Source organism: Mixophyes fleayi, chromosome 9 (genome assembly GCF_038048845.1).
Source record: "Mixophyes fleayi isolate aMixFle1 chromosome 9, aMixFle1.hap1, whole genome shotgun sequence".
NCBI classification, from domain to species: Eukaryota; Metazoa; Chordata; class Amphibia; order Anura; family Limnodynastidae; genus Mixophyes; species Mixophyes fleayi.
Genome location: NC_134410.1, coordinates 28,751,520 through 28,763,474, shown reverse-complemented (window position 1 = coordinate 28,763,474; position 11,955 = coordinate 28,751,520). Strand labels below are relative to the sequence as shown.

The 11,955-nt window shown below is 36.6% G+C and overlaps 1 protein-coding gene across 1 annotated transcript; it reads right to left on the bottom strand.

Annotated features, from left to right (window-relative positions):
- Window positions 1-3,302: 3,302 nt before the first annotated feature.
- LOC142101814 (vomeronasal type-2 receptor 26-like) lies at window positions 3,303-11,703 on the bottom strand. The gene is made up of 5 exons (XM_075186256.1): window positions 11,407-11,703; window positions 9,481-10,287; window positions 8,241-8,537; window positions 6,396-6,519; window positions 3,303-4,204 (listed from the first exon to the last, which is right to left on the bottom strand). The coding sequence occupies exons 1-5, from the start codon at window positions 11,701-11,703 to the stop codon at window positions 3,303-3,305; spliced, it is 2,427 nt and encodes an 808-aa protein (XP_075042357.1).
- Between the last annotated feature and the right edge of the window lie 252 nt (window positions 11,704-11,955).

Genomic DNA, 11,955 nt, shown 5'->3' with positions numbered 1-11,955 from the left:
TAGGTAATATATCTGTCTTAAAATAAAAAACAAGCAATTTAAGTTTGTTTTGTCCCATTTACTGCTATTTCTTTCAAATATATTGTTGTTTAAAAATGACATATTAAACCATTATTTTATAGCAATTCTAGTTGTAGAGTAATCTCCTATGATTCTAAACCACTGAAACAGCAAAAACCTGGTGCTGAGAACTTTTCTTTGTAAATAGTAAAATTTGGAGAACTGCCCTCACCAATATAGCCACACCTGCCCATCGGTGTGATTATATTAGAGGACAGCGCTACTTCACGCTGTGCCACACCAATGTACCCTTGTCTATGATGAATGGCGCCAATGTGACCAGTTGCTGTGTGAGCCAGCACACTTACATTTATAAGATCATTAATAATTATTTAATGCTAGGAATGGCTGTGGGAAATGGATGTATTAAACGTAAATGCTATAAATTTATTGCTGGGACTGTTTGGAGGGAGGGTAATAGGTTTATTTATAGATCTATTTATCAAATGTGAGCACTATTACTTTAATGTTGAGGCTGGAGAGAGGCCTAATAATTAAATGTGGGTGCTGTTGATTTAATGGAAGGGATGGTTGTCATTTCTAAATGTACCCATTATTTTTTCCAAATAGGGCCCTCAACATTCCAGGATCCAGACAAGTCGCAACTAAAGAAACCAGCAGCCACCGGTGGTAAAAGTGACAAGAACAGGTAGGACAGTCTGTCAAATGTTCTAGTGCAGGCTTGGCTAACCTGTGATACTGCAGGTGTTTGTGAAACTACAAGTCCCAGCATACCCTTCCAGCAATAAGCTGCTATATATTGGCAAAGCATGCTGGGGCTTGTAGTTTCACAACACCTGGAGTGCCACAGGTTAGCCAAACCAGGTCTAGTGGGACAATCCTGATTTTTGGTGACTGTTTTGCCCAATCTAAGGTGCAGGTCAACACTGTGTATTCTTTATACACACACTGCATTCTTTATATACTACACTATGGTGCTAGCTGTCCTTTGTGGACTGACCGCTCCCCCTCTAGTGTCTGGTCCCACCTCTATGATGGCTGACCACACCCCCTCTGGTGGGCCCCTAGTGTTGAAGTCCCCCGATGGGCCCTTCATGCCCCAGTCCGACACTGACTGCGACTGCTGCCAATGGCAGACCAAAGATCCAGTTTTGTGGCTCTTTACCTGCATCAAATCTTCTGTTAAGTACACACTTAAAGCACAGGGTTGACAAGTTGCTCTATTGTGTAAAAATAGCCAGATTTCAGGAAATTACTCAAAATTCTATTTAAAAATGATTCCTAAAATTTAGCCAAAAACTTTAATACATTTTATAATTCGCGTGTTAAGACTTTCTAGAGGAAGTTCATATCCAGTAAGTCTCTAGGCTTATTGGTATTAAACTGCGGTTTCCTCAAAGTTTAATGGGGAGAAACGCGTCAGAGTATTATGAGTGACTTTTTACTTTATCTTTGGAGTTTTAAGATGCGCATCTAACTTACCGATGGATTTGCAAGTGAAGTGCTGCTGTTATTTGCTTAACTTTTGACCAGATCGCTTTGCACCCTAAGGGATCATTAATTGTATTACCAATAAGCCTAGAGACTGCCTGGACAAGTGAAACAGACATCCTGGAGAACGGCGTATGAGACTGCTGTCCTCTGCTTGCTGTCTAGTCGGACAGTACAGGTAATAGAAGTTTCCCTATCATGAGTGGCCGGTGGGTACTAATCACTTAAAGGAGGGACTTGTATCTTAAGCCCTGGTTTCATCTTGTATAAAAAGTGTGGAATCCAACATCTATGTGGTACGATTATGATATTACCTATCCATCTGGTCGCTGATAACCTTTGAATGGTTCCAAGAACTATCTATACTGCACTGGGGTATTAACCCTTTGATGTGCACCATCGGTTATTATAAACTGTGAGAATTCTCTAGTCAGCTGTCTGACAAAGACATTTTAAAGGTGGACATTGTTTTAAATTTCGAATTATATAGGTTGATTTATTTTTTGTTACGTCATATGTAAGAATATGTAAGAACTCCAGAGCTGTATTATTGCAACATATTATGGTATACATTGATTTTTAAATAAATACATTTTAGATATAGTAGCATTTGGAGGTATATACCTACTGTAGAGAACTTTCTCTGCACTTCTGTTTTTCAGTATATATAATTTGCATTAAGAAATGGTAACACAACAATTCCTAAAAGGAGCAGCATTTTTTCTTCTCCAGAGTATAAGAGTGGTGGAGGTTCATGATACACTGTGTTTTGTTTTCAACAAATAAGGTCAATCTCAACAACTTCGTTTTGATGTCATCATCATCATTTATTTATATAGCGCCACTGATTTTGCAGCGCTGTACATAGAACTCGTTCACATCAGTCCCTGCCCCATTGGAGCTTACAGTCTAAATTCCTTAACATACACACACAGACAGAGAGACCAGGGTCAATTTTGATAGCAGCCAATTAACCTACTAGTTTGTTTTTGGAGTGTGGGAGGAAACCAGAGCACCCGGCGGAAACCCACCCAAACACGGGGAGAACATACAAACTCCACACAGATAAGGCCATGGTCGGAAATTGAACTCATGACCCCAGTGCTGTGAGGCAGAAGTGCTAACCACTTAGCCACCATGCTGCTCATCTATTTAGAGGACACGACTCCCAACCCTCCCAGGAATAAAAGACCCTTATTGTACCATGTGAATTAATATAATGAAATTGCCCAGTAACCAGATCAGTGTAGGATAATGATAGGATAACATATTAACCCTTCCTTGTAGTGTACATCTGATTCTGTTCTGGACAAGTATCTGTGACATCTTTATAAACTAATGAAAGTGCTTGGATACAGTGATAAGTCTGAACCTAGTGAGAAGGTTGGTCTTGACCATTATATCATGTCTCAATATATCCATTTTTCACTACAGTAAGTTAGTTTTTCATGTAACATATTTAAATATAATATTAAGTATAGTTACTATTTAAATCTGTCCTGTGTGAAACACATTTTTACAAAATGCTTTACTCCAGTAGTATGATCAAAATCATTCTATTTAAAAAACATTTGAAGGGGGAGTCAGTTATTTTATTAGGAAGAATAAGAGAATAACAGTTTTTTCGTGCAATTAAAACTTTATTAAACTATAAAATATACATTAGACTCTATTTGTACTAAATTATATACCCATAAATCATTTAAATGCAATTTTCACATACAAGTCATAACACTATGTATTTTTGTTAATAATTTCTTTCGGCAGAACTAAAAATGCTTTGTCACCAACTATAGAGAACCTTTGAACACAAAGCTTTTCCTGTTTTTATGGGGTTTTACTAAAATTATATAACACTTTGGCGCAAATACCGAACCAAGCATCCCAGAACTAGAGGCCAGGATGGCAAATACCTCAACAGCTACTGTGGATGTCCCTTTAGCACTGAGGTAAGTCGGAATAAAAAATATCCAAACAGTGAAGAAAACCAACATGCTAAAAGTAATTAACTTAGCATCATTGAAAGTGTCAGGAAGCTTTCTTGCAAAAAATGCAACAATGAAACATATAGAAGCCAAAATACACAAATAACCTAATATGATATAGAAAACAATGCCTGATTCCTTATCACACTCAACTATGATCTGTGCTATTTCTGACTGTGTGTTATAATAGGTATTAGGAGGTGTTATAAACAGCCACATAATACAAATAAACGCCTGAAAGACTGAACAAATAAAAACAATATATTTAGGAACTTTAGCCCCCATCCACTTCCTTAAGCTTTTGCCTGGTTTGGTGGCATTGAAGGCTATCACCACAACCAATGTTTTTGCCAGAAGGGAAGATACTGATATGGAAAAAGTGATTCCGAAAAATGCTTGCCGCAAAAAGCAAGTCAACCGCTCTGGACGTTCAATGAATATAAGACAGCAGAGACAGGAGAACATGAGCGATGATAAAATTAGGTAACTGAGATCCCGATTATTCGCTTTGACAATTGGAGTTTGCTGGTACTTAATAAATATTCCAAGAACCACAGCAGAAATAATAGAAAATAAGATGGCTATAAACGTCAGGACAATTCCAATTGGATCCTCATAAGACAGGAACTTGACAACTTTTTTGATGCAATGTGTCTTCTGTTCATTGGGCCATTGGTCTTCTGGACACTTTGTACACACATCCACGTCTAGAATTTTAAAAACACAAGAAAGATATTTAGTTTTATTAAAAACGTTCTTTTCCTAACTACTATTTAATTGGCTTATGCATTTTAGATGTGTAAGTCCGACATTCAGGCAGCTTGACCTTAAAGTTCATTCATTACAAACAGACATTGAAAGCTGCTGTTTTAAAGAGCTGAACCATTATTCATGACAACCTGTCAAATTACTAAGGACTAATGGTATCGCTCAAGTTGCCTTCATTGTGTGCTGGAGACTAGTACACTTTTCCTGATCCATTTGCAGGTCTTCAGTGGTGGGCTGTACAGTCACACAAGGCTGACAATTGCAGCCTTATCTAATTTATAAGTTTGTTAATTCAGAAAAAAAGGCAAAACAAAAATAACAGTAAGACAGTTCATGAAATGAAAGAGTTTTTCATCAGTTTGACTCCATGGATCAATTACCCCAACTGTGAATGTTGGGGTAATTGAATGAATGAAGGAATATTGATTCCATTCTTTACTTGTAAGGTAAATGCCCGCAAGATGGAATACATCCCATACAACAAACCTGCCTATGTTATTTTAAGGAAGTGGTCAGGATCTAGAGAAGATAGCACATGCGTGGTTAGCGCTGCTATGTCTAGCTCACTTGCCACCATTTCCAGTCTAGAGATTTGAAATATTGCTGACAATACAGAAATTGGCTCTTTACACTGGCTGGAGTTGGCATCAACTTTCATCTACATCTTTAGTACTTTGGAATTTATGATGATTCATGTGGATTGACTTTCTTAGAAACCCCTGATTATATAAAAGGTCAGTTACACAGACTTCATCACTAATCAGTATACAGAACATGCATAAGGGAGTATGATACTGTAGGTAATTTTAACTTGCTACTACCAGGCAATTGGATGCAAATTGTTGTTTCTTGTCAGAGAATTGGTACTATTTTTAGTAGTAAATAACACTACTTTTATAATAATGTACTACTGTACAATATGTCTGCAGTGCCTTATTTGTTTGGCAGAAATGTATTCACATTATTAAAACATCCCCTTTCAGATAATCAGACCCACACTATGTTTCAGGATTATAGTAACCTAACATAATTGTAAGCTGCATGGGGTGAACCTATACCCTCATCTGTAACCTAGACTGGGGTGTATGAGCTGCTGAGCACGCTTGTGCCTCCTTTCAGGCTCATCCTTGAAATCATTTCCAGAGAAGACTAAGAAAATACATCCTATAGATTGTAAGCTTGTGAGCATTGCCCTCTTACCTAATTGTCTGTCAGTTAATAGTAATACCCATTCTTAGTCTATTGCTATGTTTGCTGTCAATTGTAAAGAGCCCGGGGTTACTCTGATTCCTTCTAAATAAATGTTAATAAATAAATAAGAAGGCTACTAAGCCAATGATTTGCTTTGTGCACACATGCCATTGCCCTACATAGATTCCTGCTCTTACTTGAGTTATCATGTTCCTATAGGGTTTGCCTTTGAATACAACTTAACTCTACTGATGATTTACTCATGATATCCTCACTGTTGACACTGAGGCCAAAACTCCATAAATTGTTTTTATTTTTCCAACCAATAATAACATGGTTTGTAAAGATCGTTATTACGTTTTAGGCTTGTTGCTGGTGGAAATAATAGGAACTTGAGCGACTTTAAAAAATGAAAAACAATATAAGCAGATCATTGAGAAATGTGATTTTGCTAAGCTGACGCCATCTTGTTGCCGTATAGCCATTTTGTTCTGTTATAGCTTAAATACAAATTAGATGCACTTGTTTTGTAGGAGCAATTCATTATATGCAAGGCTATGCTTATAACCTTGGACATAGCAGACAGGAGATAAGCCAACCCCCCTGGGGAGTTTTTCTGTGTGATAATGAGAGAATATAGTAACATCTGTGTGAAGAGAGCATGAGTGGTTAAAACCTTTTGGGGTGTAGTTTTCTGCAATATGTGATTTTTGCTATATAGATAGGGACTTGTAACTAATAAAGCAGAGTTTATTGTACACTCAAACCATGCAGTGTATTTAATTCTCTCCAGCTGATGAGCTCATAACTGATAAACTGACACTTACAGGTGAACAATCTGATATAGATTCAACATCATCATATCATCAACTGAGGAAGATAAATGATAAAACAAGTGGAAATACTTTATATAAATAGGATAATAAAGGCAAGACTAACCTGTTTGGTTGGAAAACTGTCCTGGTGGACAAGGAAGACAATCGTAGCAGCAACCTGGCTGTCCTTCCCTGATCGACTTTCTATTCCCAGGCTGGCAGCTATCACTGCACAAAGACTGTGGAATCTACATGATAAAATATAATCATTATATAGACATAGTCATTTTTTCTATGTGGTTGGAAAGTTGGTGACTATAGGAAAATGAGTGTGCATCTAACCACCTGAGAAGAACTGATGACTTATCGGAAAAGGAGAAGAGGGATGTCACCACTATCTCTGGATACAAAAAAGAACTATAGGAAGGTCTATAACTAAATTACTTCTGATGCAAAACTTTTCCTAGGGACATACAAGTGAAGTATTTTAAAACGCACCTCAATTTACTCTAAAACAAATAGTATAAACAGTATTCAAAAAAAACAAAACAAAGAAATATAAAAACTGAATCAAGAGAAATATTTCATAATGCTGTTTTTATAATAATAATGCATGATCAGTTAATATACATTGATATTGGATTATTATGTAGGAAACATGTTTAATGGCATATTTTTCTTATTTTTTTTTATATCTATTTGCTCCATTTTTAGAAATTATTTATTGTATTTGTATTTGTTTGAGAGTGTAATAAAGATATAGAAATAGGCTTATTTTTTATGGATTTACACTTGCAGTATGAAAACACATGATAAAAATAAATATATTGCAAAATAAAAAGAATACAAAAAAGTGAGCTATACATTGAGCATTATCAAGTCCATTGAATCCTATATATGAATGTTTTTTCCTAATAATAATAATAATAATAGTAATAATAATGTAGAAGCTGGGTTCACACTACAGGTTTCTCACCTGATTGTTGTGTCAAACATATGATAAAGGACTGTTAATTTCAATATCACATTAGTGCATGATCATGTTTTATTGTACCAAAGCACATCTTGGGGTAAATGTATGAACATGCGGGTTCTTCAACACACGCGTGTTCAGCATGTTCGGCGATTAAATTTCAAGCGGCGCTGCATTGTAAAGGGAATCGCCGAACATGCTGAACACGCGGGTGTTGAAGAACCCGCATGTTCATACATTTACCCCCTTATCTTTTGATTTGATTTTATAAGCGGACTAAAAATCACTGCGAACAATAGAACGATGTCGAGCAAATTCTGCAGTGTGTATGTACTCAGGACCAGGGGTGCAGGCAAACCTCCACCGAGTGTGCAGAGTCACGATCTTTTCAGCAGACAAATGAAGAGCACAGATCTGAAGGTAAATCGTGTAAAATTGTGTAAGTGTGTACACATGAATCGGCACGCTGATCGGGACTTTCAGTAGCTGATAACAATTTTAAAGATATCGCATTGGGAGAAATTTTCTGTAGTGTACACCAAGATTAAACTGTACTTGGCCTATTTTAGAACATTCCTTCCCTTCTACATCCTGTCTCCCCAGGTGCTGGGAGTGTAAGTGCAAGAAATGTGACAGTCTCAATAGTCGTACATGTGTGCTCCCACTTTCTGGAAATGCATAGGGGCATATTCAATTAGGATTATGGTCCACGGGATCGTGCTGGAACGGGCTGCGAAGTTAATCCACGGTAACCCAATAACGTGGATTTTCGTTTGCAACCCTATGGGGTGTGAACGAAAATCCACGCTATTACGATACCGTATTACCAGCAATACTGCGCACTTGCTCGTTATCGCAGACCGGAATCCTAATTGAATATGCCCCATAGAGCGATTTCACGCAAGATACATTGCTCTGCATCATCTTCAATGCGCTTAAACATTTTACATGTTTTCTATATATTTCTTATTTTGTCATGTCTCATTTTTAACGCACAGGACTAACCTTGATAAATTTGTTTTCCCAGATTATGGCTGATTTATTTAAAATGATCTGTTTCCCTGGTGGAGCATTAGAATCAAAACTTCCAACTCTTTGAGAATTTATTGTCCAATCTGGATAGTGGATTACATTATAAATATCATATCCAAAAGATATTTCTCCATCTTTAAAGTAAATGTCTTGTCCCAATGTGTTTGTAAAATTTACTTTTTTCAGATATTTATGCAACTGTAAAGGACCAATCATCACAATAGCAGTGTTACTTTGATAGTAGGAAAAATCACAGGGATACTTTAAATAATTCAAACAGTGTCAGTAGGGTTATAGGGTGATACCATTTAAGAGTAAAAATAAAAGGATTTTGGATAAAATTATGTCAGAAAAATAAAAGTACAACATATTAGAAAGCAAAAGCTCTAACCGACCCACTAACTAAAACTCATAACCATGGAGCTTAATTAGCTTAATTATAACTTTATCAACCCGAAATAAATACCAAAATGGGCAGCATGGTGGTTAAGTGGTTAGCACTTCTGCCTTACAGCATTGGGGTCATGACTTTAATTCCCAACTATGGCCTTATTTGTGAGGAGTTTGTATGTTCTCCCTGTGTTTGCGTGGGTTTCCTCCGGGTGCTCTGGTTTCCTCCCACATTCCAAAAACATAATGGTAGATTAATTGACTGATAACAAATTGACCCTAGTCTGTGTGTCTCTGTTAAGGAATTTAGATTGTAAGCCCCAATGGAGCAGGGACTGATGTGAGTGAGTTCTCTGTACAGCGCTGCGGAATTAGTGGTGCTGTATAAATAAATGATGATGATGATGATGATGAATCATGTGCAGAAAGGAGGTTAGCTCACAGAATCACATTGCAATGTTTAGTAACTCAATCATTGATACACAGACATCATAACACATTTCAGGGGTCCTATTGTTAATGACTTGATGATGCTTGAATAATGCATGTGATTTTGTAAGTCAACCAACAAATTGTCACTTTTGATAAATTTACCCCATGGTGTTACAAGCAAAAACACTGTGGCAACATGAACAGGTTTGAACTACTACTTGTCCCAAAGTAGGCATCCATCCACTAAAATGGTGAAGGGGGGGGGGGGTGAGGGGTCATTATTGAAAGATAAATGTTGTCCAAAAGTGGGCAACATCTTTAAACAAGTATTATTGATATGGGGCTGAACAACATGAGAAATTTTCATTTTCTTTTTTCTTACCTTCCAACCTTTTAAGTCTTGAAATTTTAGTTTATTCTTATCACTTAATCTTTCACTCAAAGGTGTCTCTTGATACAGTTCACGTAACGCATAAGCCACGGCATAGACAGAATTATATACATTGTAACTCATGCCTGTGAATCGGAGATTGCAATGTGAGTACATTATTTGCCTTCCACTCTCCACACCTGTGCAATTCCGTCTCCTGGGGTTGAGCGGACATCGATTTTCACATAGTTCATCCCACCACGTTGTAAACGTCCGTCCTGCTGGGAATCTACTTGGATTAACGTCACGCACAAATTTAATGAATTCTGGGTTTTCGTTCTTTTGCATGATAAATCGCAAAGAGCCATTGACGCTGGTGTCATTTGCCAAGTTGAGCATTCTGAAACTGGACTCTGCGACATGTATCCATACCTTTCCTGGTACGCTAGTTATGTGAACATTAAGCTCCAAGTAATAGACATTATTTTTAGATCCGTAGACGAGTATAACGTTTGCTGTTGATTTTGCAATGGTTTGCTCAATGTCTTTGATCCTTTCAGGGCTATAGTCATTAATAGCGGGTACAAGCTTAGTAAATTCAACGCAGCCCCCATTTTCCACAATCATGTTTTTAATAATCTTTATAGCATTTATGCTACTGTCATCATCTGGATATATGATACCAACCCACATCCAGCTAAAGTGCTTCAATAAGGAAATTATAGCAGCGTACAAAGTCTTTTCACTTGAAACTGTACGGTAGAAAAATGGGAATTTCTGTTTTTCACTCTGTACAGGTTCTTGGGACATGAAACTGATCTTAAAAAAAGAAAAGAATAAATGGATGTAAGATGATAAACATTTTAGCAATGTAAAAGCAGGCAGGTGTTGTGACTATACAAGTAGCATCTTAAAAAAAAATCAGTAAAATGTTTATTCTGATAATCTAGGAGCATAAGAACTCAAATTTAGTGGAAAATAAGATTTCCAGGTTTGATTTCCTCTTACAAAACTGGGACCATTCTGTACACATGGGAACCCCAGCTTAATTTGCAAACCATTTTCTGTTTACCGGATATCCAGTAATCTGCTTGTCAGTGACATGATTTGCTTTTATCCATAATGTTAAGTCTGATACCTCATTTTTTTTATATAAAGCATCATTTTACATTTATTCTGTTGTTTGTGTGTTATTATTTATTTATGCTTTAAGGGTCCTTTGTTCCATCTCTTCCTGTTTGTGGACAGAAAACTTTCACAGTTGCAGCAGCAACTTTTATACATTATCTCACTTATAAGCCTGCATGCCCTGGAGTTCTTATTTATTATTATTATTATTATTATTATTATTATTATTATTTTTATTAATAATAAACAATTGCTTGCATCATCTTGGATACTAAAATTCTGGTTTGAATAGCAAACTAAGACTGCCCTGGTAATAACACAGTGCTGAATGATACATGAATCGCTGTACACCTGCTTTCACTCCTGCAATGCCAGTTAAGTTCATGTTCATCATCATCACCATTTATTTATATAGCGCCACTAATTCCGCAGCGCTGTACAGAGAACTCACATCAGTCCCTACCCCATTGGGGCTTACAGTCTAATTTCCCTGTCTCTGTATTCACGTAAGGATCAGCGAGGAGCAATATACCAATTGATATATAAAACCTACTGCAGATGAGCATACAACCTATTAAATCATTAAGGGACCAGTGACTTTTGTAAGGCATCACTATGATAGTTGGGCTGTACATTTTTGGCTAAATTGGCTAATCCACTTTAAGCGGACCCATTCCTGCAGATAATTTCTTCGCCATTGCAGCCCATGACACTTTATGTTCCTTAATAAATTAGATCGAGCAGATGATAAAATGTAGATAAATGATAATAATGATTGCACGCCAGAGGTATAGGCACAAAATGACCTACCTGTGGATATTTATATATTCCAAATATATTGGCATATTGTATGGAGAAACTAGATGCCATTCCTTCAATGACAGCTGCCAGAACGCCATATTTATCACAGTTGTAATTTGGATATTGCTTGCTGTTGACATTTCCTGAATAGATACGAACGGCCCCTTGGACAGCTCTAAATAGGTCGACGTAAGAGTCGTACACGTTGTAGCCTAAAGTCACATTGGGCAAAATGTTACGGTTACGATTGATTTCATCCACCGCAAACACCAAACTTAGGAAGTTGTAAAAGTCTTCAAGTAGCATACTGAAAATATTAAATACCAAATTAATCAATATATTGTAAAATGTGCATAAATAATAAGCAAATACTTACTATTAAGTATTATCTATATACACACATGATTATTATATTTTTATTTTCTGATGCAACATTGTTTAGTGCAGACATTTAATGACTTTACTTGTAATAAGGCTATTAGAAGTTCAAATAGCCTGTAGTACTAAAATCTTTAATTCTCTATGATTTAAAAACTGGCACTATGTGACTAATATTTC